At 56.5% G+C, this 26,062-nt stretch overlaps 1 protein-coding gene across 5 annotated transcripts in view; it reads left to right on the forward strand.

Moving 5' to 3' along the window:
• Plxna4 (plexin A4) overlaps positions 1 to 25,501 on the forward strand; it is a 353,319-nt gene extending 327,818 nt beyond the window's left edge. For all 5 annotated transcript variants that reach the window (XM_077110456.1, XM_076860344.2, XM_076860325.2 and 2 more), the window contains 8 exons: positions 569 to 728; positions 9,862 to 9,965; positions 10,325 to 10,424; positions 11,532 to 11,722; positions 12,586 to 12,755; positions 16,294 to 16,506; positions 22,933 to 23,083; positions 25,235 to 25,501. In XM_077110456.1, the coding sequence (XP_076966571.1) occupies positions 569 to 728; positions 9,862 to 9,965; positions 10,325 to 10,424; positions 11,532 to 11,722; positions 12,586 to 12,755; positions 16,294 to 16,506; positions 22,933 to 23,083; positions 25,235 to 25,330 (1,185 nt within the window). In that variant the 3' untranslated portion in view covers positions 25,331 to 25,501. The remainder of the gene's footprint in view (positions 1 to 568; positions 729 to 9,861; positions 9,966 to 10,324; positions 10,425 to 11,531; positions 11,723 to 12,585; positions 12,756 to 16,293; positions 16,507 to 22,932; positions 23,084 to 25,234) is intronic.
• Positions 25,502 to 26,062: the final 561 nt, after the last annotated feature.

Genomic DNA, 26,062 nt, shown 5'->3' on the forward strand with positions numbered 1-26,062 from the left:
TTCCCAAGGGCACCTTTTCGTTTCTAAAGAATACATCAAGCCTCTTGTACATTCTCCACCTTCCCCCAAAGCCCTAACCCTCTCCAAATTAAAGTTATTAAAGCTTTTGGGACAGGAGCTCTGATCCCATTAGCACTGAATGCGCCCGTGTCTGGGAGGGAGCCACGAGAAACAGGGGGGTGACACAGAAGGATGGGGTCGAGGGTCTAAGTGTGCCACCAAGATTGTGCGTCTGGCGCATTTTGAGACAGGGCCTCACTAAGTTGCTGAGGCTGGCCTCAAACTTGTGATCCTCCTGCCTCAGCCTCCCCAGTAGCTGAGAGTACAGGCGTGGGCCACTGCACCTGGTGAGAGAGTTTTCGTGAAGTTCTTCCCAACAGGCAGTCAAGCATGGAACTCGCACTCCTGCGATGGCCTTGAGCCTGGGAGATGTCCTGCTTGTCTGAACGGAGAGGGCAGGGCTCCTGGTGGGGACACAGGGCTGGCGCTGGAGAGGATCCCAGGAAGCTGCTGGGGATCCCTGAGCTCTTCCTCTGCCTCACCCTGTGCCCTCTCCCGGCCACCCCAGGTCCTGAGCTGCGGCAGTCCAGACGGCGCCAACAGCCCTGAGGTCCCAGTGAAGGTCCTCAACTGTGACACCGTCACTCAGGTCAAAGAGAAGATTCTGGATGCCATCTTCAAGAATGTGCCCTGTTCCCACCGGCCCAAGGCTGCGGACATGGACCTTGGTGAGTCGCGGACGGAGGGACAACCAGTGGATGAGCAGGGGCATGGCTGGCCCCTAGGAGCCCACAGGACTTGTCTTCATGGGCTGCTGGAGTTGGCCAGAGCCGGTCAGTGAGCAACGGGCAGAGAAGGGGCGGTGGCTCGCTGACCGTCTGATGGCGATCTGGCCTAGCAGGCTGTGTCTCTGGGGTCCTCTGGGTGACCCAAGGCTGGGAGTAGTGGTGTCGCATTCAGTGAAGGGATTTGAAGGCCAAAGCTGCTCGTCTGGTCTCCGAGGCGAGGTCTGGCTTCCGCTCCGCCCCGCTCTGTCCTGTGCCTGTGATTTTTGCTAAATCCCTCCTGCTCCGGAGATGGGGGTCAGCACAGAGAATGAGAGAAAGAACAGAGAAGACGGAGCTGTGACAGGCTGCGGAGGAGCAGGATGACACTGTGTCCAAGTGTCCCATGACTAGATGGCCCCAGGCCTGCTGCCGAGGGCCAGTTGTACTTAGATCCAGTTCTGGCTGGATGTCATCCAGGGCAGAGCCTCCTGGGGCGCCCCCAGCTCTGTAGAGGCCACAGTGGAAGAGAGACAGTCCAGCAGTGTGGGACACCTGGATTCGAGTCCTGGTGCCACTCGGTCCTCACTGTGTGACCTTGGCCATGTTACTTAATCGCTCTGTGCCATAATTCCTTGCCTATAAAATGGATATAATAATAATTATCCGTTTTATGGTAAAAATCCGGGGGGATGATGCATGGACAAGCCCTTTTCATGCAGTGTCTGGCCTACAGTCCCCTCTGTGAGTGTTGGTTGCTGTCACTGGGGATGACGGTAACATTGGTAAGGGCAGTGGCTCTTCCTGACGTTGGTGCTGGACAGGAGAGAAGGCCAGGGATTCCTGACAGCACGGGGTGGGAGACCCCTGACCCACCCATCTGGCCTCTCAGCTGGCTTCAGCTAAGCCATCCAGGACAGATGGGCATCTGCACTATTTGCCGAAATCCAGAGGGAATTTCCACTCCGCGGCGCCGCCCCCACCCCAGACCCTGATGGCCAGAGGGTCTTAGGAGCTGGAAGTTCTGCTCACCACCTGCAGGTCTCACCTCTCCATTAACCCTCTTGCCTGGCTCTTGGCTGGACGCGGGTGGCCCTAGGCCCTGTGCTAGGGAAGAGAGATTGATTGCTTGGGGGACACAGGGAAAGGGGATGGGAGTGGGTGAGTGTGCCCACGTGTGTGTCCAGGGAACCGGCCCCTGGGGTGGGGTGGACACGCGCACCTGTTCTGCGGCCATAAGGAGCCCCCAGACTTAGGAGGTCGAGGGGCCCAGGGCAGAGGCCACCCCGCTCCTCGGTGTCATTATCTGCATGAGTGGAAAGATTCCCTGATAGAGGGTGGAGAGGAGACGCCATTATCTGAGGTCTCGTCCTGAAGGCAGTGGGTCTGCAGAGGTCCTGCTGGAATGCAGGAGGACACATGTGGGCGGGTGTGCACGGTGCTTGGGAATCGGGAGCAGCAGGTGGATCCGGTGGATGGGGACAGCTTCCCTGCCTTACAAGGAGGGGCAGGGAATTGGAACTCCTGGGGCTGTGTGGCTTAAGCCCTTGAAGCTGGGGATGGCCGCCAGCATTCTTTAGCCCCCGCTGAGGGCGCATCCTCTGAAGCACAACCAGGCAGCAGCCCTTCTCTGTCTGCGGGTGTCCTGAGAGAAGCCACGACCCGCTGGGGACCAGTGCTCGGGAGCAGTTTCCCGCCTGGCCTTCTCTGTGCCGAGGAAGGCAAGAAGCTGCTTGTTAGCTTTTTTTTTGGTGGTGGTGGGGGGCAGGCTGTATCGGGGATTGAACTCGGGGGCACTGGACCACTGAGCCACTTCCCCAGCCCTATTTTGGATTTTATTTAGAGACCGGGTCTCACTGAGTTGCTTCGCGCCTTGCTTTTGCTGAGGCTGGCTTTGAACTCGCGGTCCTCCAGCCTCAGCCTCCTGAGCCGGGGGAGTCACAGACGTGTGCCACCTCACCTGGCTGGCTTGTTAGCTTTTGAAGACACTCCCTCTCCAGATCTGGGGGTGCAAACCCCGCAAAGCAAATCTGCAATGGAAAGATGGAGCACCTCTTGGAGCCTAGCCGCAGCCAGGGCCACCCCCTTCCAGCCATCCACCAGGAGAACTGCTGGGCCAACAGGGCCCGCCTGACGGTGGCCGCTCTCTCAAGTCACGGGCTGCTCAGGCCAGAAAAAGGCCACCTCCCCCTGCTTCCCAGGACAGTCTCCAGGGCCATGGTGTTCACCCTGGCGCTCGGGCTTCAGGTCCCAGGGTCACAGAGGGGCCCCAGTCCCATTGCACATGCTGCCGGGCCACCCCCCAGAGCAAGGCCCCAGAGCAGGGCTAATGAGGGAGAAGCCAAGGAGCAGAGGGCTCTGGAGAGGAGCTTCGGTTCACCAAGGGCCTCCTTCAAAGGGTCCCTTTGTTCCAGAGTTTGGAGCAGAGTTTGGAGCTGTCCCCCGACTCTGGCCTTCTTCCTGCCAGACTTAGTTTACATACAAGGAACACGGGGCTCCCCTGAGACCCCAAATGCCCTTTCCACACACTTCCACCCTGTCCCCATGGGCAGAGCAGGCGGGTCCTTCCATGAGGAACCGCTGGACCGTCCTGTTTTCCACTTTCAAGAGTCTTCAATAAATGACAGGACGTGCTCAACACCACGCTAGTATAGAGCAGGCTTGTGCCAGGGACGCTGCCCAGCCGTGCGCTACCGTGAGCGCTGTGCGCACTCTACCCCGGGCCAGGCTGGGCCCCGACTTGCCATACTTTCATGTTATGGTGGCTTCGAAGGACCCAGCCCTCATCAATGGAGGAGTATGTGTAAGAGCGAGCGAGCGAGAGAGACTTATTTTAAGGATTTGGCCGTACAGTGACGGAGGCAGCCAGCCCCAGATCTGTAAGGTGAGCCGGCAGGTGGGGAGCCAGGGGAGAGCTGAAGGCCACCTGCTGGCAGAGTTCTCTGTGGCTCAGGGACGGTCGGGCTTCTGTCCTGTGTAGACCTTGGGCTGATTGGACGAGGCCCACCCACAGTATGAGGTTGACCTGATTTAAATGTGAATCTCCTATACACACACCTTCAGTTATCCAGAATAGCGTCTAACCCAATATCTGGGCACTCTAGCCAACCACGTATGGACAAATAAAGTCCGCAGAACCCAAATGGGGCCAGCGTCTGTTGGAATTTGTGGAAGGAAAGATAGTCAAAGGGCAAAGGTTGAGACAGCACTGGGGTCTCAAAGCTCAGTATCCAGGTCCTCACCAGGCCATGTCCCTTTCCACCCAGGCCAGGGCTTGTACCTTCTTGCACTCCTCAGCTCTTCCACGAACATACCAGGGGCTTACCTGTGTCCGCCTCTGTGCCCAGCATGGTGGTACCCAGGAGACGAGGTCAAGGTTGTCACTTCTGAGCACAGTAGTACAGGCAGGACATTTTTCTAAGTTAAGAGACTCTGTCACCTCCTTTCACTCCCCAGAGGAAATAATTGATGCCACTCTACCCTTCCTGCCTGGATGGAGAATCTGCAGCTCAGAGAGGCAGAGTGCCCAGGCCCAGGTCACACAGCAGGGCAAAGGAGAGAACTCTACCCCCTCCCAGCCCATCTCCTCCTCAGGCCTTTCTTCTCCTACACTACTGCCCATGACCTCCAGAGATTCCTCTAGTTTAATGCAAATGCTCTATCAATAGCCCCTGGAGCACCACCACCCCCTCTGTCTTGCAGCTCAGGTCACGCTGAAAGGATATATTTTTTCAAATAAGTAATTCCTGTATGCAATAAAGAGATACACTATCTTCTGAGTGAAATATAAAGAGTTCACAGCAGCTGTCCCCCCGTTTGCATTTTCCGCTGCACCTGATGGGAAGGACAGATAAAGATAATGGGATTTTTTTCTTCTTCTTCTTCTTTTTTTTTTTTTATTTCACCTCCCTCTCTTCCTGGAAGGTGGAAGTGTAACAAATTGGACGGAGAGTGTGTCTGTCCTTTGTGCTCGGTGCCTGGAGCAGGGCACGGTGGCTGCAGGAGACACTGAGAGAGAGGTCACAGCTAGCAATTTTCTCTTGGAGCCAGGCATATGAGTACCAGGGTCACCTTCCCTCCTCCCCGTGGCCACCTGCCTCTTTAACTCTTCTTTGACCTGATGCACTTCCAGGAGGGACGCCAGGGCCCAGTGTTCCAGATTCAGGAAGATCCAGGGACGCCCCCAAATCCCAACCAGCCGGGGCAGGCGCTTCCCAGTCCACAAAGACTCAGTGCCTTAAATGCAGACGATGTACTTCCATTTAGGGATTTTTTTTCTTTTAAGTGCCGACTTTCACGTTCAACCGTATTCTGCTGGAGAACAGCTCATCACAATAAATTTAATTTTTTAAATTTTCTTTTGCAGACGTTCCTCTCTCCCACTTCCAGCTCAATTTTCTGACCTTCCCCGGGGTCACTCTGACCCTCTATGGCCTCTCCCAGCTCTTTCATGTGGAGCAGTAGAGTCATCTCCACAGCCTGCGACTTGGGGTGCATGGGTTGGGGGTACAGTGAGCCCCTGGGAGAACGGGCTGGCAGAGCCCCAGTGGGAACAGTCAGGCTGTGAAGCTGGTCCCCGTGGCCACGTTGATTCCCTGGGCTCGGACTAGCCTGGTGGGTGTCCTCCGGCCCTTGCCTGCCTGCACCAGCCCCGGGGCCTCCCGGGATGGGTCTCAGGGGGATGGCAACAGGCAGGATTGCGTGGGTCCAGGTGAGGTGTGCCTGTGACGGCGTGTGTGCGGGTCCCTGAGTGTCCCCCTGCACACCCCACCGTGACGGCCACAGCTAAGGAGATGTCAAGTGTCCTGGGGAGCGTCTGCCTCTCGGTGTCAGGGCTGGTGGGTAGGGACCCCTCCCGGGGCCAGGCCAGTAGTGATGCCCTCAGACTCCCTCCAGGTTGGCTGCTGGAGATCCCCCCCCTTCCCTACGCCCGGATTCTCACTGCCCACCACACACCCCACGTACTCAGGGGCAAGCCCTGGGGCTCCCACGTCCCCTGAAGCATTGCTGGGCACTTCTGGTCCATTGCCTGAGCACCCCGAGTCTGAACCTGGCACCCCACCACTTCAGCCAGGCCTTCGTATTTCCACCGTGGACAGAGGCGGCCACCTCCGGTGGGTCTCCCTGTGTCCTCCCCACTGAGGCCCTCCTCTTCCATCACCTCCCCCACCCCCGCGGCCCTCAGCTCATGTCCAGGTGCCTTGGCCTGGCACGCTGGACCTCCCTGGGTTTACTTCCTGACCTCTGGGGCCTCCCGGCTCTTCCTTCTCCCATGAGGTCACAATACTCAGTGCTGCCTTTGGACCAGTCCACCTGCTCCCTGGCCATCGGCCAAGTGCCTGCTCATCCGTCCTTCACAGGTCGGCCCAAGCAGCCCCCTCCTGCCCAGCTGCCCGCGCGCTCCCCGCCGTCTCCCTCCCCCACGCCCCGTGCACTGGGACTTCGGAGGGAGCTCTTCAAGGGCAAGGGCTTTGTGCATCCCAGGTCCTTGTTCAGCTCCGTCCCGTGTCCTGCAGTGCCGTGCCTGGTCACGGAGGCCCCCGGACGTTAAATGTGGTTTGTGAATGAGTGAGAAGGGGCCTGAGGCCTTCCGGGTCCAGGTTTCCACATGGTGGCCCAGGAGAGGCCTTGGGACAGCAGATGTCCTTGTCTGGAGGGGGTGTTGTCAGGAGTCACCCAGGATCCACCCGGTCATGGCTGACCTGGGCAGCTCCCAGCACCAGGTACCTTGGAGGCCTGTTGGGGTCTCTCTCTAGGCCCCAAGTGCAGCCAACACTCTCCGTCTGGAAGGCTCCGCGCTCACCCGAGCATGCTGGCCATCGACCGGGTTGTCACAGTGCCCCTCAGCCCTTCTCGGGTGGCCGCCTCACACAGAGCAAGGTGTGGGCATGAAAGGAAGTATTTTTAGTGCTCTTTATCAGCAAGTCGGGGTCTCTCTGGTGAGAAGAATGCAGGTCTGAGGATCAGGAGGCCTGGGTTCCACGGATTTCTGTTACTCTTATTAAATAAAACTAAGCAGACACTGCATCTGTGGCCCAGAGAGCACAGAGTGGCCCTTGCTCGGGGCTCCTGAGGCTGACTTGAGCAGAGGGGACCAGGGTGCCGTCCTTCATGTCCCAGGGTGGCAGGCCGGCTCCCCCCAATGTCCCCACTGCCCTTGGGGTTCCTCCCCCTGTGGTGGAAATGAGATTTCATGGCTCAGACATGCAGATTGGGAGACTGGGCTGCTCCTGGGACGGCATAGAACTGTTTTTTTTTTTTTTTTTTCCAACCTTTCTGATATTTCAGAACAAAAGCACATAGCAATTTTTCTGTGTACAGGGTAACAAAAATAACAGGCTTAAGAGATCTTAGAGGACGGCCAAGTGGTCCCCCTGATTCCGGCTCACGATCCTTATGTTGGTATTTGAGGAAACAGTCCCAACGGTTTGATATGAAAAGACAAAAATCACCACTTTGCAGATGCCCTGCCCCAGGCTGGGAGCTGGGCTGGGGTGACAGCAGGACTGGGCAGCCAGAAGGCCCCCTCCTGTAGCCCTTGAACCCGTGACCAAGGGTTGGCCTCTGTAGTGTGTCCGGCCTATCCGCTGCCCGGCCTCTTCCCGTGCAGACGGGGGAGCACATGCCACCTCGTCAGCCCGCCCAGGCATTGAGGGAAGGGAAACGTGGCCCAGGGAAACCTACCAGTGGCCTGCGGGGACTCCTGAGTCCCAGAGTGAAGTAACTTTCCTGGTGTCAACCCTGGTCAACCTAGGGGGCAGGTGACCTGATCCCGTGCCCAAGCTGACCCACATCCACCTTCCCCACCAAGAAGACCCAGAGCCCAGGAACTCCTCTAGGGACCTGGGCATCCTGATGGCCCCGTCCAGGGCCCATGAAGCGGGCTCAGCTGGCGGGGGCTGAGCAGTGACCAGGCACGATGACCTCTAGGTCTGTCTTCCAGATCTTTTCATTTCCCAGTCGTAAGATTAGAGGAGTGAGTGACAGTGGCCTAAGAGCGCTTGCTGCTACCAGTGGAAGTGCCTGGTCTTGTTTCTCAGTTCAGATCCCTTCAACCCTGGTGAACAGCAGCTCTCAGCTCACCTGCCTGTAGCCCCCGTCCACCCCCGGGGGCATAAACACACATGCCAGAGCCTCTTTCTACTGCTTGGAAAACAGGCCAGCACTGCCCATCCTTGGTCCCCTCCAATCTTTCTTCCATTCACTTAGTCACTGAATAAACACTTCCTATGACCCGTACATGGGCCAAGACAAGCTAATTAGGTCATCTAGAAGCCCTTGTTTTTATAATCCAAGGACAATCTGTGCTCCTGCAGCTGTCCTGGGGAGACAGGGCCATCCCCTGCCCTACTTATTTGAATGGGGACATGGAAGTCAACTGACTCTCATTTGCTTACATAATTACTGGGCATGACTTAGGGCCAGAGTTTCTGAGTATGGCTGTACAGGCTGTGCACTGCACAGCTCTGCAACAGAGTAGTCCTGCACTGGGGTCCGGAATCAGTCATCAACTGTCAGTGCTCAAGTCCTCAGGCCATGTGATGATGGAGTCCCCAACTCCATCATCAAGGGGTGCCAGGATGGCTGCTAAACTAGAGGCCTGGCCCTCGGCAGGGATCTTCTCCACCTAGGTCTAGCAGGTCCCATGGCCCCGTCCATGGAGGGGACCTCCTTCAGACTCATCTGGGGGGCAAAGGAAATGCAGAATGCTGGCCACCTTTGCACCATGCCCCAGAGCTGTCTCTGTGCCCCCATGCAGCCACTTCTCCTTGAAACTGGAGAGCCCCCTATCCTATCCCTATCCCTCAGCCCAGCCCAGCCTGGTCTGCACCAGGTCACGGCCCCACAATTTAGTTGTCCAGTGTGGGTGGCAGCACCAGCCACAGCCTGCATAGTGGAGACTGGATCAGTGCCTTCCATACCACAGATGTGGCCAATAGGGGACCCGCAGCTGGCCTTCACAAGAGGGAAATGGGGTAGGGAATATGAAAATATGTCTCCATGGTTCTTGGGGGGGGGGGAATCCTTGGCAGGTCAGGCAGAGACAGCCGGACAACTCCGGACGGCAGCCACCTGCGCTCTGCACGAGCCTGGTGTTTTCTGCACGTCTCAGACGCGTCATAGCTGCCAGCCAGTGAGCCGGGTCTGGGCTGCCTGGAAACCAGATCTCTGGCTTCTCCACTGGAACATGTTGCGTTTGAATTTAAGAGACTGCTTTTGCTGTTGGGTGCGTGCTTGTGAGAGTGGTGTGTGTGCGTGTACCAAGCGTGAGAGCTGGCGTGCACGTGAATTTCCATGTGTGTTCATTTCAAGACCGGAACGTGCCCTTCCCCACCTGCACAGGATTTGTGCTAAGTAGGGTGCTGGGACCTGGTTGATGGGAAGCAGCCCCCTATTCTCCCATGTGTGACCCATCAGTGAGCACTTGTGTTGCTGGCTCTAGGGCCCCCGGGGAGAAGGGGGTGTGTACCTACAACATGGAAATCACTGGGTAGGTTACAAGGTTCCATTATCCGCATGAGCTTTGTGGGCTAGGGGTCCTTCTGGGCATGAGAATGGGTCTGCATGCTTTTTCCTAGTCCCCCTTCCAACGGGGACCCACCCACCTGCCAGCTTTAGAGTACAGGACACACTTGGAACAGGTGTACAGTGACGACATCTGCAGCACTGGTCTCACCAGCTCTGGGAGTTGACCATCAAGCAAACACATGGCGGGCACTCCGCGACGACAGCGCCTCTCTCCTGCTCACGGCTCTGTTAGGCGCCTGGTGTGTGGTGGAGCGCTCCTTCATTCAGCCAGGCCTATTGAGCATCTCCTCCTTGCAGATGTGGCCCCTTACAGCAAACAGGTGGCAGGGGAGGACAGGGGCTGTTATCCCTGTTTGGGGCACATGGTCGTTGGGATTAGGACCTTGGCTGGGACTCGGCCACTCGGCGCTGAGGACCTCTGCACTGGTCCTCACAGGAGCACGTTGGCCCTTGTCTACCTGTGAGTGCATCCTGGAGATGACCCTGTGCGGGTGCCCACAGAGCAGTCCTCAGGATCCCCCAGGAGGGGCCAGAAGGCCTCTCTGAGATGCCACCTCTCCCCCTGCAGAGTGGCGACAAGGGAGCGGGGCGAGAATGATCCTGCAGGATGAAGACATCACCACCAAGATCGAGAACGACTGGAAGAGACTCAACACCCTGGCCCACTACCAGGTGAGGTGGACGTGGACAACAGGAAGTGGACCGATAGACAGCGTTTCCTTGGATGTCTCAGGCCTTAAATTACAGGGTCATCCTAAGACTAGGCACCAAGCCCCCAACCCACTGCTTCACCACTAGTCCATGTTCCTTTGGGGACCCAGGAGGATCTAATGCCACCAGCCAGGAACTCAGCCTCCTTAGAGCCAGGATGCTGACCCCCTGCCATTGAAGGCGAAGGAAAGGGGGCAACCTTCAGAGGCTCTTCAGCCAGGTGCTGATTGCCCCTTAGCATGGAGCTAATTCTCATGTGCCCCAGGTTCCTTGGTGGCAGAGTTTCTGTGCCCAGGCCCTTAGAAACCTTTTCCCTGTAGGTGCCGGATGGTTCCGTGGTAGCTTTAGTGTCCAAGCAGGTGACGGCCTATAACGCAGTGAACAACTCCACCGTCTCCAGGACCTCGGCGAGTAAATACGGTGAGATCTCAGCGTCCGCGGGAGGCGAGGGTTTCTGAGCAGCTTTGCTGTGGCAGCAGCATAGCTGGAGGGCAGCTGGCTTCCGGGGGCAGGAGCCGGGGGTGAGTTGGGCAGGCTGGCCACAGGGAAGAGAGATGTCGGGCAGAGGTGCCTGATTCCAGCCAGTGACCAATGCATCCGCAGGACCTTTCTCCGGGAGCCAAGGGGGGACATCCACCCTCCACGAGAGTCTTGTAGCCCATAAGACACCTTTGTGGTGCTCATTATCTCGCAGCACGTTCATAACAATCCAGTGAATTAAATAATTATTATTTCCCCCTATTATGCAGATTAGTAAATTATAACTCAGATGCAAAGATGCTAAATGACTGGTAAAGGTCACACCGTCATTATGCAGTGCAGGGAAGGGGCGGCCCCCCGTCTGAGGCTCTGTGGTGGAGGAGAAAGGGTGCTGGATGTAGGATCAAAGCCCCAAAGATGGTGCCGTTTTGCCACTACCTCTGTGCTTGGACTGGACGGGCCACCTGACCACTGTGGGCCTCGGTGTCCTCATCAGTTAAACAGAGATCGGAAAAACATTCACCCCCAGAGGCTCACAGATGAACACAGGGAACGGTCCCTGCACCCAGTAGGCCCATCAGTGCACCACATCTCACAAATACCGACAAGAGTCTCAGCCAATCAGTGGGCAGAGCTGGGGGAGCCGGAGAGGAGGACAGAGGCAAGCAGTGCCGGGGTGGTCCCTTGGGTGGCCAGCGCTTATTAAGGAGACAGGCGACCTGCTTCCCGAGAATGCATACAAGGAAACGTGTAAAAGAAGTGCGAGCTTCTGTTTTTGCAAATTGAATAGTTGGGGGTTGACTCAATGGACAGCATGGGAGGAAGGGCCCAGGATGATCTGAGTGGTGGATTGAGCCCCAGAGATAATGGAGAAAGCATCCCCAATTCAGGGAATGTTCAAAACTGGGGCCAGAAGTCAGTACCCGCTAGTTGCAGGAGGGACCAGACAGTACTTGGGGTAGGCTGGGGCAAGGGGTACTTCAGAGTCACTGGACACAGGGGCTGTGTGGCCTCCCACATGTCGGGTTGTGGTCCTCACATTGGCAGAAAATATGATCCGGTACACGGGAAGTCCCGACAGCCTCCGCTCGCGGACGCCCATGATCACCCCCGACCTGGAGAGCGGAGTCAAGATGTGGCATCTGGTGAAGAACCATGAGCATGGGGACCAGAAGGAGGGTGACCGGGGGAGCAAGATGGTTTCTGAAATCTATCTGACACGCCTGCTGGCCACTAAGGTATTGGACTGGAGGACAGTGGGGCACGGAAAAGGACTTACCCACCTCACAAATTCCAGGGTTGGCAAAGCCCAGCAACTGTGCCCACCCTCTTACCCGCCCGTGGTAGGCACTGCCCACCAGCCCAGGATTCTTTCCCAGGACAGAGCCTCAGGATCCCGCTCAGCCCAGTGCTCCAGGGCAATCCCACCAAGGTGTCAGTGTTGACTTGCAGCCTGAAGCTCTGTTCCCACCCCCTCTCTGTGCCTTTTCTCACATACAGAGCTGCTAACTGCACCTGTTCACCTTCTTCCTCCAAGTCTTATGGAAGAATCACTTCTTCTCGGGGGTCTCATGGACAGTCACTAGGGCTGGAAGTCGGGGCTCCTTGAGCCACTTCCCAGCCCCTGTTTCTAATCCTGGTTCTGGGATGTTTCAGGCCTCTAGTTTCCCTGTCTCTCTCCTGGGCTCTGCTCAGCTCTCTGCAGGGCCCCAGGAGTAACTGTCCATTAGCTGGGCTGCATTAGGCCCAAACAAACCAGCAGATTGTGTCTGTCTGCTCGCCCAAGTGCATGTTCATTAGCATTTGCAGAAAGTGCTAAAGTGGCCCTGCCAGAGGGTGGGAAACCAAACGCGTGCTTGGCAAAGGAAGGCTCGCTCGGGTCCAGCCATCCATGTCCTGTCTGCTTTCAGTGTGCAGGGGACATTGACAATTGTCAAAGACAGGCGACGGGGTGGGGGTGGGGGATGCGGCGTGTGGACTCTCGCAGTTTCACCCAAGCAGGGAAGCGGTGCACCGTCCTCCCCGCACGCTCTGCGGGCAGATTCCAAGACTGCTCCTCAGAGCTGCGTGGGTGCAGCTGGGTCTCGTGTCCCCTCCCCAGGGCACTCTGCAGAAGTTTGTGGATGACCTCTTCGAGACCATCTTCAGCACGGCCCACCGCGGCTCGGCCCTGCCCCTGGCCATCAAGTACATGTTCGACTTCCTGGATGAGCAGGCCGACAGGCACGGCATTCACGACCCGCACGTGCGCCACACCTGGAAGAGCAACTGGTGAGCGAAGGGAGGTGGGGGCCTCTGAAGGGCCCCAGCCTTCAGAGATGAGCTGGCCGTCCTCCAGCTTCAGCCCCAGGGCCCCTTGTAGGCTCATCCTCTGGTCCCTGCACCATCCCCCCCCGCCCCATATTCTGCTGGATTTTCGTGCTGACTTCCTTCTGGTCAAACCTGTCTGCACATCCTTCTTTCCAATCAGTCAGTACATATTTATTGAAGTATCTCAGTGAGCAAACACTAATGTCACAGCCAGGCCATCCTTACCTCCAGGGACCTCCCAGGGGTCTTGACAGTAGGCTGGACACTGAGGGTTCTGAGTTAGGCTCAGCTGTGTAGACAGACACACACTGCGAGAGACAGTACCTGTGCTCACCTGGGAGGTAGAGGGGCAGCGCCTCATGGCGACTTGTAAGTGGGGTTTTGCAGCACACCCCGGAGCATCTGGCTGGACAAGGGCATTTCCACTCTATTCTATGTGCTCCTCTCCTCTCTCTCCATGAACTCCTTTTCTAAGCCCTGGTTGGAGATGGGTCCTGTCCGCAACCACCTCGTTTTCCCTGGAGACCACAGGATTCTCTAAGTACGAATGGCGCTCTAGGCGTCTCCACAATGGCCCTCTCTCCTTTCATCATACAGCATCCTTCTCTTCATGGGTGTGTGGTCTGTGCTTCAGGCTGAAATTGCAAGGTCAGGCATCAGCATTCAGCACGCGCTGCAGAGCTTGGCCCAGAGTGGGACTCAGTAAATATCGATGAGACGCAGGGCCAGGGTGGCCTGTGTTTGGGAGTTCTACCTCGGGCAGGGCTGGCTGATATCCAGTCCCTTCCATCCCAGCAGCCCTCCCTGTAGCTTTGCATGGTCCATGTTCCAGGTGGTTCTTCCCCACATCATTCTTCCAAGGCAGCGTGGGCTAGTTGCTGGGCACCTACCGTGGCTAGGACTGGCGGTGCAGGAGCAGCCTGGGCCAAAGGAGAACACGGGAAAGGGGGAGCCAGGCTGGGGTGCAGGACCTCATTCCCTGCGGCACGCTCTGGCTTCCTCATTCCTCCCCTGGAGGAGGGAGCTCCTTCAGGGAGATTATAACCCCAGGCCCGAGGGAGGATTGGCCCACGGAGCTGAAGAGTGAGGTCTGTACGAACATGGATGGGAGAACCGTCGTGGTGGAATTTTCCAATCTTTCCAACCAGCAATGCTGGGGTTTCCACGCTCTCCTCTGTAAGTCCTACCTCTCCCATGCCTGCCTCCAAGTAGGTGGTACTTCCTTCCCCCCAGTCTTCTTGGCATGCCTCGGGGAGAGTCTGAAGGGCCCCAGCCTCCTGCCTCCATCGGTGAGTCTTCCCACTCTGATGTCTATAACCTTCTGGATATGAAAAGTGCACTGCCCAGCTCTTCCCCTGCACATGGCCCGGGCTGGGGAGAGCTGGTCCCAGAACCCAGATGCTGTAGCATAGGACTCCAGGTCCAGGCAGAGGAAACCCCAGGGAGTGGATGGCAGCATCGGGTTCGAGGTCTCCCCTCAAAGGACACTCCCCACAGTCCCGGGCAAGAAGTAGTTAGTTGAGATTCATGAGATCCGCAGACAGACCCAACAAAGAAATCGTGTCTCTACTCCTGGCCCAAGGTGTGAGTCAGCCTCTCCCACCCACTCCCTCCACGGTTCCCCACCGTTCCCCACCTTCTCTCTTTTAAATAAACCTCCTGCTCATTTAGCCTGAGTGGCTGCAATCAACCAGAGATCAGTGGCACCACTGATGTTAATAATATGCTAATATTTCATTAGGCGGGAGCCTCGCGGCACCTTGGCATCCCCTGTTTGATGGGCCTGTCATCACAACCTGCTTCAGGGAGACCCGTGAGAGGTGACCAGAGCGGCCCAGAGTCCCTGTCCTGGGGGGGCCTTCTGGAAAACTAAGAGCGAGCTGTGGACGGGAGGCTGTGAGCTGGGAAGCCACGAGTCCCTCACTCAGGGCTCTCAGCCCAGCGGTTAGGCTGGGCGGCCACAACGACCCCTCCGTCACCCATGGGCCCTGGCTCTCTGAGCTGCCAACCCATTGTTCCCTGTCCTGGATTTCTAATGACAAAGCAATGCCACGGGACCTTGTCAGACCTCAGTGTGCCTGCCCACACCCGGGCTGCACCCTTCACAGGGACCTACTAGACACTGTGAACGGCCTGGCAGTCTCGGAAGTCAGGTCCTACTGGATCTACACACTTGTCCTCTCTACAGACCGGCTGCTAGCAGATGCGAGGATAGAAATATTGTTCTCGCTGCACTGAGATGACGTCATTCAGAGAGTTTGTGTTTCTAAGAGGCAAGCCAAACACAGAGCGTTGTGACTCTCACCAACAGTGAGAGCAGCCACCAAAACCACAGTAAAGCGTCAGGGGAGAATGGCAGGAGGTGAGGGGTTGGGAGCAGAGGGAGGGAAACGGGCAGCTCCGTGCTGGGTGCATCTCGGCTTCCTCATCCCATCTCAGCGAGCTGGCTGGAAGCCAGGGGCCAGAGCCCGAGCCAGGGCAGGGGAAAGCGTCTCCCCATCGCCAGGTCCTCTCTAGCAACACACAGTGACTTAAGTACTGGACCACACCATGCAATTTTCTCCTCCTTGTGTCTGTCTGTGCTGACTGCACCTGCAGCCTGTCCCGCCTCTCCGCCAGGCCTTGCCCAGCTAGGGAACACCGAGGCGTGTTTCTGAAACCCAGACCGCCACGCGTCACCTCTGCAGAGGCTTTGTGGACACGGCCCTCGCCGTGTGCCCCCTGGGTCCCACACTGACCCCTTCACATTGTGCAGTCCTGGCACCCATACTGCCCAGCGTGCACCTGGTGGCGGGTCTGTCCTCCCCCCACACCCACCGCCCATAGTTTCTTGAGGACGCGGGATGTGTGGTTCATGGTACCCTCTGCAGCTGGCACGGTTCCTGGCAGGCAGCAGGTGCTATCTGGAAGGGGGCGGGGACACAATGGGACATATGAGGGGCTGAATGTGTCACGAAGAGTCGCTGAGCTATACTCTCAGCCCCAGGGCCTTCAGAGGCAGGAAGCAGCCAGTGGGACCAGGCAGGGAGTAGGGAGGAAACGGGTGGCTTCTGCAGAGTCATCCAGTCTGTGGCAGGAGGTCAGACACCAAGTCCAGGTTCCAGATGATTCCAAAGCTTGCCAACTCCAAGCTCTTTGGAAGCAGCCAGTGGAATAGAGTTTGAAATTTCTCTTTCTAGCACACGTCATGGTGCCTCTTATACCAAGGGGAGGATCAGGGGTCCTGTGTCACAGTTGGGTATCAAGTTGTCTCCTGTACCTTTCAGTATTGCATCTCTGCACGAGTGATTCACCTTGCTGATCTGCAGCTTCCTGGGAGGTAACTGGAGCCCAGGAGAGCAGCCCCACACCCGATCCCTGCACACCCCGTCTCTGGTCCAGGGAAGGCACCTGAGCACCAGGAGTTGCCTAGCCACCTCCTGTTCTCCAGAGAACCCTCCAGCCACATCACAGCTCGCTGCCCCCTGGCCCCTGACCCTCTGCCCCTTCCTCCACACAGCCTCCCCCTGCGGTTTTGGGTCAACATGATCAAGAACCCGCAGTTCGTGTTTGACATCCATAAGAACAGCATCACGGACGCCTGTCTCTCCGTGGTGGCCCAGACCTTCATGGACTCCTGCTCCACCTCGGAGCACCGGCTGGGCAAGGACTCGCCCTCCAACAAGCTGCTCTACGCCAAGGACATCCCCAGCTACAAGAACTGGGTGGAGAGGTGAGTGTCGGGACCAGGCCAGAATGCCCACGAGAGGCCCTCCCCAAATCCAGGCTGGCACCTCCCAAGGCTGGCCCTGCAGATTGGCAGGCACACCCCACAGCCCCAGTGATGTCGTCCACTGGACAAGAACTGGGAACTCAGCTGGGACTCGCCTCTGGGCTCTGCTGGCCTGTTTGGAAGGCCGTGGATCTTGATGACTGAGGTGTGTTCTGGGCCCAGGAAGGAGATGTGGTTCCCGGCTGTAACCCTCAGTCCCCACATACATGCATGCTATACACACAAGCATGCCCTATGTGCATAATACACGCCACACACACAATCATATGCCACATACACTTGTATATACACATACCATACATACATGCACACGCATCAAGCATGATCCATATGTGAATGCTATACACGTATGCATGCCCTATATACAGCGACACACACACATGCACACGCATACATAATACGTGATCCATGCATCCATCTATACATGCATATCTACATGCAAAGACACATGTGGTGCATGCACCTATACATGCATGCTCTACACATACGTGTACCTAAGGCTGCACATATGAGCATACAGGCCTCACGTGCACGCACTTTGATCATAAGTGTGCAATGTTCCCAGTAATGTCTCGCCACAAAAGACTTGAGGCCTCCGCCCGTCTTCCTGTCCATCTGTCAATTCTCCCATGGCTCTGTGGGCGTGGCGACCCCGCCCCCTGGACAGTCTCCCACCGTCCCAGCCCTTTCACCATCACCTGACCGGCTCTTTGTGCCCTGGGTGTGTGATCTCAGCCATCACACCCACCTGGTCACTGTGTCTGGCTATGGCTCAGACCCACCTGTCAGCTGAGGCTCCTGGCTCTCAGTCCCCGCCAGCTCCTGGTAGAGAACGTATTGGTTCGTCTGAGCCGCGGCGGCTCCACAAGGCGAGCACCTGAGCTACAGCCAAATGGGACTGGATGCATCACTGTAGTCCCCTAACGTGAGAGGACGGGGATTGTGACTTCCTTTCTTGCTGGTCAAGGTGAAGAAATACACATACAGGATGACCAGGCAATTAGCCCAAGATGATTTAAGTGGCCATGATGAAACTAGATCCCAAGCCTCTTCACTGACTCCCAAATCTTACTATTTATGAAGTACAGAATCCCTGCCAACTCATACTGTACTTCTGGGTAGATCAAGGAAGGGGATCCTTTCTATAGGCAGATGTCACCCCACCATAAGGTGTGTGGTTTGCTGAATAAGGAGTTAGTTGTTGGTCACAGCTCTCATTTAAGTACCTTTGTGCAGTGAACAACCTGCACACCTCCACATGGCTGTTTTACTCTTAGACTACCTTTCTCTTTTTTCCAAGTAGCGTAAAGATAAAAAATCTGGATGGAAGTTCACTCTTGGTGCCCTTTGGAAGAATAAAAAAAACAAAACAGAAATTGTTCTTGCCTTAATGATTGAAGACATAATGAACAATATCATTTTACCCATGTCAGAAAAGGCAGTCTCCATCTTTATTCTAGAACATCACCTCCTCTTGTACACAGGGAGGAACTGAGAGGGGGTGAGTCCTGGCCACCTCAGTGAAACAGTTTCACTAAAAGAATTTCTGTTCTGTTTTTCAGTACTCTCCCCTACTTTTCTACTGTGGCCTGTGATGGATGTCACACCCTGGCTGTCAGGGAGAGCGCCACATCTTTGTCCTCATGTCAGATTATCCTGGTCACCCAGGGGGGCTCTCATCTCCCTCTGCATAGACAGCAGCGCATCCTTCCCACAATAGGGCTGCCGGGAGCAAGCCCTGGTGTGTGGTCCCTGCTTTCTGCAAAGAAAGAGGAAGAGGCAGCATTTGGACTGTGGGTCACCCCTGCACTGATGAGGGTCACTGAGCCAGAACCCTGGGTGGTAGAGAGGAAGGAACAAGGGGCAAGGAAGGGTGGGGACGTTTATAAGGATCCGGGTAGAGGACACTTCCTGGACAAGGCTGGGTAGTCCTAGGTGAGACCAGTGCACTGCTGGGCTAATCGTCTTCCTCTAGGTTGGTTCTAAGTGAGACCGGCTCATGCAGCTGCTGCTGGTCACGAGGAGCCCTGTGGACTGGGCTCTTTAGGTAATGGCTTCCCTTTCTTACCCCAGCAGTTTCTTAGCAACCACGGGCACTCCCAGGAAAGTCATCTTTCTCTTGCTTAATGTCCCAAATCCTCCCGTTTGGGAGCAGGGGTAGAAAGACAGAGGGAGGGAGAAAGAGCATGGGCAGTCGGGAGACGGAGCTGAGCACTCCTGGGCTTGGTGAGGAGTGGACAGGTCCACCCTTGCCCCCACTCCTCCGCACACCCCGTGGTGCTCGTGGGCAGCCGGCTCCTCGTCTTCACGGCCCTGTTGGGCTTTTGCTTGTGGCCAGATCTAGAGACAGGAAGGAGATTCTTGGTTCCCCATGAACAGTTCACTGCTCTCACAGAGCACAACTCCAGCCTGGTCACCATGAGCTCGTGTGTCCCAATTGGTTGCAGCCTCTATTTCATGACCGATAGCAGTAAACGCTGCAGAGTTTGGTGGTGGTTTCATCTCATTTTAACTTGGAAGAGCTTCAGAAGCGTTGGCCTCCCTCCCTAGCTGTCAGGAGATTCCCCCCGAAGGAAGTGAGGGGAATGGCGTCCGGGCTGGCCCAGCAGCGCTGGATGAGGGTCGGCCACACATGGGAATGCTGTCATGTATTCTTGAATACGCCTCCCACGGCTCCCTCCATCCAGGCTTATGAAAGGTGATAGCTCACCTCGGAGCAATACCAAAGGTGGGGCACAGACATTCCCCTGACCCATGCGTCCGTCCACTGGTCTAACGTGGGTTTGCCATGGGTGTGGGGGCACGTGGAAAGTTAGACCGGATCCTTCTCTGCAGCATATAGCTGAGGAGGACATACAGTGAGGTTCTCAGCCAGGCCCACAGGCTGCCACAGCTGGGCTCTGGGAGTGGGGCCCTCATTCTCCTGGGCCTGGAGACAGCAGCCAACGGTTCACAGGGAAAGACTTATGCAGCGCCTTGAAAGCTGAGTTTGGGGATATCAGAGTGTCCTCTGCATCTGCATCTCCATCCTTGAGGTGTTTGGAGGGACGCCAAGGCTTGTTTCTTCTTGAAGAATTTGGGGTATTCAAAGCCACCTCCTCTGTCACAGAGCGCTTTCCTAAAGGCAGAGATGAGACCTGCCATCCCACAGGACCCAGGGTTTCTGCTGGGATGCCCTCACCCCACTGCAGACTGGTCGACAGTGGAGAATTCAGCTTCCCAGGTCTTGCCCAGAGAGCTGACATCAGGCACCCAGCCAGCATCCTCCCTGGGCTAAGGAAATACAGCAAGGAGAGCTGGCTGCCGCCGGTGGTGGGACCAGACCCACCTCACAGCCTTCCAGCCTGCCAGGCCCTGGCCAGCTCCAGGAGGCCTCCGGGACTTTTCAGAGCACCAGTCCTTCTGAGAAAGGGTGTGTAGGGTTCAAGTGCGAAGGGCCCAGGCTGACCTTTCCCTTCCCCGCTACACAGCTAGCTGATGAGAACACTTGTTTGAAGTTCATTAATGAGGCTTAAGTGCATTCCTCACAATCAATGGGGCATCTCTGGGGAGGGTCCCAGGACAGGAGCCAGCCCAGCAAAAGTGAGAAGGAAGCAATTGTGCCCACGGTGAGTCATTGTCAGGCTCCGAGATGGCTAAGGGGTGGGCTGGGGAGAGCCCTGGAGGGGGCTGGGGAACGTGTAAGGCATTAGCCAGATCCAGCAGAGAGGATGGGCCACTCAGCTGCAGCAGGCCGGGGGCTGTAAACAGGGTTAGAAAGGCAGCCGGACTCCGAGCCCCACACCCACCAGGGCATGAGCTGCCCTTGACCACTCAGCTCAGCCCGTCCAGAACCTGCGGAAGATGCCGTCATGTGACTGGTCCACCTGGGGGATAGTGTGGGGCCACAGACATGCCCTGGCCTAACCCAGTGTCCTTAAAGCAAAGGCAAAATTAGGGAGATGGAGCCACTCAGTGGGGATCTGACCTCACGTGAGGGAGACGACACAAGGCACATCCAGGAGAGTATGTCACCTGTCAGCTTTAGGTGCGATGGTTCCAGCCCGGCCCTGGACCTGCTCCATTCTCAATTTCTCGCCGTCCCTCCCCTCTCTTGTATATTCAAACTTCCAAATATTCTTTTTGAAGGAGTGGTCTGGGCTTCTAGGACCTGGGCAACGTAAGCTATCGTAAGGGAGAGCGCTGGGCATCTCTTGTTTCCTGTGGGGCAGGGTCCCCTCATTGTGGACACAGTGCTCCCCAACCTGGCCTCCCCTATACCCCCGAGGCCATAAAGGCAGCAGTCAGCCCTCGTGCTGTGTGCAGAACGCCTGACAGAACCAGCTGTCCGTCTGCACAAGCTTCCACAGGCGGAGAGGAGAAGCGGCGGGAGCTTCACTTTGGAAGGCAGTTGTGTCCTCTGAGTGGGACCTGGGCTTTTCATCCGTCAGAGTCTCTGGTTGTCCACAGGTGACAGAGTGGAACTGTCTGACGGAGCTTTGGGCCTGGCGCTGTTATTAGGGCTGCGCTGCAGCTGCTGGCCATGGTTCCAAAAGCGAGAGAAACCAGGCTTCTCCTTTCACCCAAGAGTCGTGTAGAGATGACCCTGGGCTTGGCGAACCCATCTTGCTTGGCAGGTGTGGGACGCCCGAGGGAACAGTGACACACGTCTCCTTGGGAATGGCAAGGATGGGGCTGCCCCCGGGCTCCTGCTGTGAGATGGGACACTGGCATTTGCTCTCTTCCAGAAATAGAGGCCATGAATGGAGACTCTTGATGAACTTTTGCACCTGGAATGTCATTAAATCACCCGAGCCCTGTGCACGGGGCATCTGGGGAGATGCTTTGGGGTGGGCTGTAGGCTCTTCTAGGGATGGAGCAAAGGAATTCAAAGGGAGCAGGATGAGAAAGCGGGGGCCTGCTGGCTCTGCGACAGGAGGGGACAGTGGGCAGAGAGGGTGGTGAAGGATGGCAGCAGGTCATCCTCAGGGCCCTCAGCTGCTCTGAGAAAGGCATATTGTTAGTCCTTGTCCTCGTTGCCTGTCTCAGCAACCTGTCATGAGCCAAGGCCTCCTGGCCAGCCCAAATGTGACCGGTTCCCCAAGGCAGGTGGCACTGTGTGTGGTGTGAGTCTGGGTCCCCCAACCAGCCCCTTTCGTCACCAGAGCGCAGGTCTCATGCCCTACCTCTGCCTTCCCTGTCTTCCAGCCAGCGACAGGTCTGCAGTCCCAGGGCTGCGGCTCAGGCAGGGTGCCCATCCCAGCCCTTGGCTGCCAGGAAGGTTCTGGTGGCAAATGGAGCTATCATTCTAAGGCTGGCCCTTGAGCTGACAGCTGGAGGAGCCCTGGAGTGTCATTTCTGCCAGCTTGTCACCCAACTCCTGGGAACTGGGGACAGGTGGAAGTTAGAGACACAGCACAGGGCTGATGGGTCCTGGTCAGAGCAGTGAGGGGTGTGGGCTGGGAAAGACACAGGGGCAGGACATAGGATAAGAATGTCCCCAAATCTCTGAGAATGTCCCCTATGCTCATCTGATGCACCCTTGAGTCCTGGGACTCCCGGGCCTGTCACCGTCACCAGCCCTAGCACGACCCCACAAGCAAATGCCTCTCCTTAGCCTTGGTGCCCAGGTGCCTGGTTTGCTGTGCCTAGCCCACCCTGCAGTCTTCCTCCTGGTTGCTGATTCTAGGGCCTCAGAATAGCTTTCTCTAACCCAGCAACCCCGGGGACTTAGAGTGGGCTGGGCTGGGCAACCACAGGGCCCCTGGGCCAGCCGTGCTTCGTGGCTTTGCAGTTACCTGTTCTCATTTTGACAATCTACAGTCCCCAAAGCCCAGAGGAAAAGGGGAGAAGGAACCATCATCAATTCCTCATTAGGAAACCACGCGGCTCCCCTCTGGCGGGGGAGTTGGGGTCTGGTGCATAAAATGTCAAATTGCAGAAATTAAAAATGTAAATGCTGGCATCTAATTAACCAGTTGACAGCAGTGCACAGCTGCAAGTGACAGTGACTGATTGCCTTCTGCCAGCCTCTCTCTCTGAGCAGCCCCCAGCCCCACCCCTCTCTCACTTAACCCCCAGAGAGCGGAGGACATCCGAGGAGAAGAGCCACTGTTGGAAAGAGCCTTTGGGCCAATGGAGGAGACCCGTGCCCTCAGGAGGGAACACTGCAGGGACGCCAGGCAGCTGGAAGCTAAGCAGAGGCCCCTCTTCCTCTTGGCCCCCTCTGTCCACCCTCTGTCACTGTCTTGGCCACTCCCCAGATCCCTTCTCTCAGTTCCTCCAGAGCTGCCAGAGCTTCTCCTGGATCTGACACAGAGCCCAGCCCCAGAGACCACTGTGGTCCCCACATGACTCCAGCTTCTCTCCCTTCCCGTCCCTTGGCAGGTATTACTCGGACATCGGGAAGATGCCGGCCATCAGTGACCAGGACATGAATGCGTACCTGGCGGAGCAGTCCCGGCTGCACATGAGCGAGTTCAACACTATGAGCGCCCTCTCGGAGATCTTCTCCTACGTGGGCAAGTACAGTGAGGAGGTGAGCCCCGCCCCGCCCTGCTGAGGCCCGAGGGGAGAAGAGGGCAGAGATGGGGAAGCCCCGCGTGCCTCGTGCCTCGGTGTACAAGACCAGTCCCAAGACAATCCCCCTCGGCATCTTGGCTGGGAACTCTACCCCCAGGCTGCAAAGACTGAGACACTAGGGTGGTCATTCCAAGCATTCTACATTAGTCCCTGATCTTCCCTTACATCTACATACCTGTCTCTTTCGTTTATTCTTATTTTCTTCTCAATGTCCCTCTTATTTTCCCCATTTCTCTAATTCTTTTTTGAATAGCACCTTCCCACTCCCATGGACAGTCCATAGGGTGTGGTACAGTGTTGTAGAGAACAGAACAGCCTAGAAACAGAATAGAATAGGGTGGAATAGAAGGAATGGAATTGAATAGAACAGTAGCAACTGAAGAGAACAGAAATAGAATAGAATGGGATAGAATAGAAAAGAATTGAACAGAATGAGAAAGGGAAGTGACCCAAACCAGCAGAACAGGGCAGAATGGAATGGAATGGAAGGTGCTTCTAGTTGGGGGTTCCCTTGTTGGAAAACTCCTGCTGGGATAATCATCACCATAGATTCTGCCTTCTCTCTGGTCAGTATCAAGGTACTATTGGCTACGCAGGTGTAGACCAAGTGGATTGGAATCCAGATTCCCTGCATTGGAGCACAGCATAACTGTGGAAGATCAAAACAAGCCTGGAGGCCAGCACTCCAGGGTCTCTACTTCCCCACAGTCTTGTCACTCAGAGAGGGTCCAGGAGAGTCTAGGAAACCCCAGGAGGCCTAGGGCCTGGTGTCCTGCAGGTCATGAGCAGTACAGTTTGTGAACCTCAAGTCAAAGAAAAACCAGCAGTCTCTCTTAGGGGATAGACCCCGGAAACCAGTCCACAGGAGAGAGTTTCCCCTCCTGTGGCAAGGCATGAGAGTAAGGACGGCGTGTGATACATCTGAGTAAGTGTGCAACTCCCTCATCTTGACCAGGACTGTCCCTTCATCTGCGAGCACTCTTGTCTTGGTGTCAGAATGTCCTGTCTTTATGAAATGATGGCAGCTGTTGGCCAGCTCACAAGTAGACTCTTGCACAGTCTCCATTAAAAAGTATCAGCTGGCATAAGATCCAAAGTTCTGGGAGCCTCCCTGGAGCTAGAATCCTCCTTTGTCCTCCTTCTCCTCCTTGTCCCATCCCCTCGGGTCCCCAGCCACCATGCGTACAGCCCAGGTGCCTCCCGTGGAGTAGGTGGGCTGCTTCTCGTGGAGCAGGACTGCTCAGAGCCTTCCCAGGTGTGCCTGACTTTATCCTCTGTGCTGGAGCAGACCAGGGGTGGATGAGTAGTCCCTACATTTTGCCAGTAAGGAACAGGATTCATTCAGAAAAATCACCTTTTGCCCCAGATCATCCAGCTGGAGACTGACGGAGCCGTTCCTCAATCCTGCACCCCCTGAGTCTAAGTGGAATCCTGACGGACTGTCCCTGGGCACCACCACCACTGTCACTGTCCTCCACCAACCACCTGACCCCAGGAAAGGCTTGGGCAGACCTGATCCATTAGGTGCTAATGGCCAGGAAAGCTTACAGCCTTACACTTGCAGGGATATTCGTTTCTTAACAGGCAGAGTTAAGCCAAGTAATTTTCAAAATGTGGACGTCCAGCCTCAGGCAGCTGATGGGGAAGAGTCTCCTTTTTAAGAAGGGGGGATGAAATCACATTTCTGTGAAATCCCATTCCCCCTGGACATGGAGCACACATTTCCCATCAGACACGGAGCTCTCTGCTGTGAACCTGTTGTGACCAGGGCCCCTGGCCCTGGGCATCTTCAACAGAGCATCTGCCTTCTGTCGGCTGCCTCATGAACAATGGAAGGCACACAGTTGTGCAGACACGACAATGTGTGTGTTGGCATCCTGGGGCTCCTGGGCCTGTGGGCGCCCACATGCTGTGTCCTGTGTCCAGGTGCCTCCCGCACCTCCCTACCTGTGCTACCCAGGCTGCCGCTTACCCAGCAGTGTCGTGTGTGCATCTGCGAGTACACAACTTCCCACCCTATGACCATGTCCGCTGGTCTGTGTATGCCCTGAGAACACACAGGTGCACGCCCCACCTAGTAACCCCTCCGTTCTTGTCCCTTTCACAGATCCTTGGACCTCTGGACCATGATGACCAGTGTGGCAAACAGAAATTGGCCTACAAACTAGAACAAGTCATAACCCTCATGAGCTTAGACAGCTGAGAACCGTCCTTCCAGGGCCGCCCTGGAGGGAGGGACACACCAAGCCGTGCCTCAGTCTAGATTTCATCTTTACCAAGTGCAAGTTCCGACTGGCATCAGCAGCATCCCCTGAGCAGCGCTGTCTCCCGGGCCCCCGCCCTCTCTCCTCTCTCTGCCTCTCCCTCCTTCCTGGATCCCTTCTCGTTCAGTTGCTCTGCCAACACGCTGGGACCAAGCCACCAACCCTGAGCCAGGGGTGGCCAGGCCCACAGTGAGGGACCTGTCCAGAAGATATCAGAGTGGGGCTCTCTTTCCAGCTGCTCCTGACTTCATGCAGCAGCAGCAGCAGGGCCCAAATGTGGATGAGGAGCTGTGGACAGAGGACGTTTCTATGCTGCTACTTCACCTTCCGCTTGAGAGCCCCGGCTTTGGTCCTGAAGTTGGCCCAGGGAAGAGGCAGTGGGCTCAGTATTGTCTTCACGGAAGATGTCATGTGGCTCGCCCTTCCCACAGCCCATCTCCAAGAGGTCAGTCAGTGGTCAGGCGCTTCGCAACTGTGAGAAGATAGGCCTCACCTCCTCCATGTGGCTGGAGCGGGGAACATGTGGGGAAAGGGAGCTCCTGGGGGCTGCCTCCCACCTGTTGGGTTGACGCCAGGGGCTTCCTGTCCCTTTCCAATCTCCATGAAGCCCTTCCAAGTGTCCATGTGGACCTGCCTGACCAGCCTCCTCCCCTGCCTGGGGCAAGCCAGGC

Source organism: Callospermophilus lateralis, chromosome 1, assembly GCF_048772815.1.
Source record: "Callospermophilus lateralis isolate mCalLat2 chromosome 1, mCalLat2.hap1, whole genome shotgun sequence".
Taxonomy (NCBI): Eukaryota; Metazoa; Chordata; class Mammalia; order Rodentia; family Sciuridae; genus Callospermophilus; species Callospermophilus lateralis.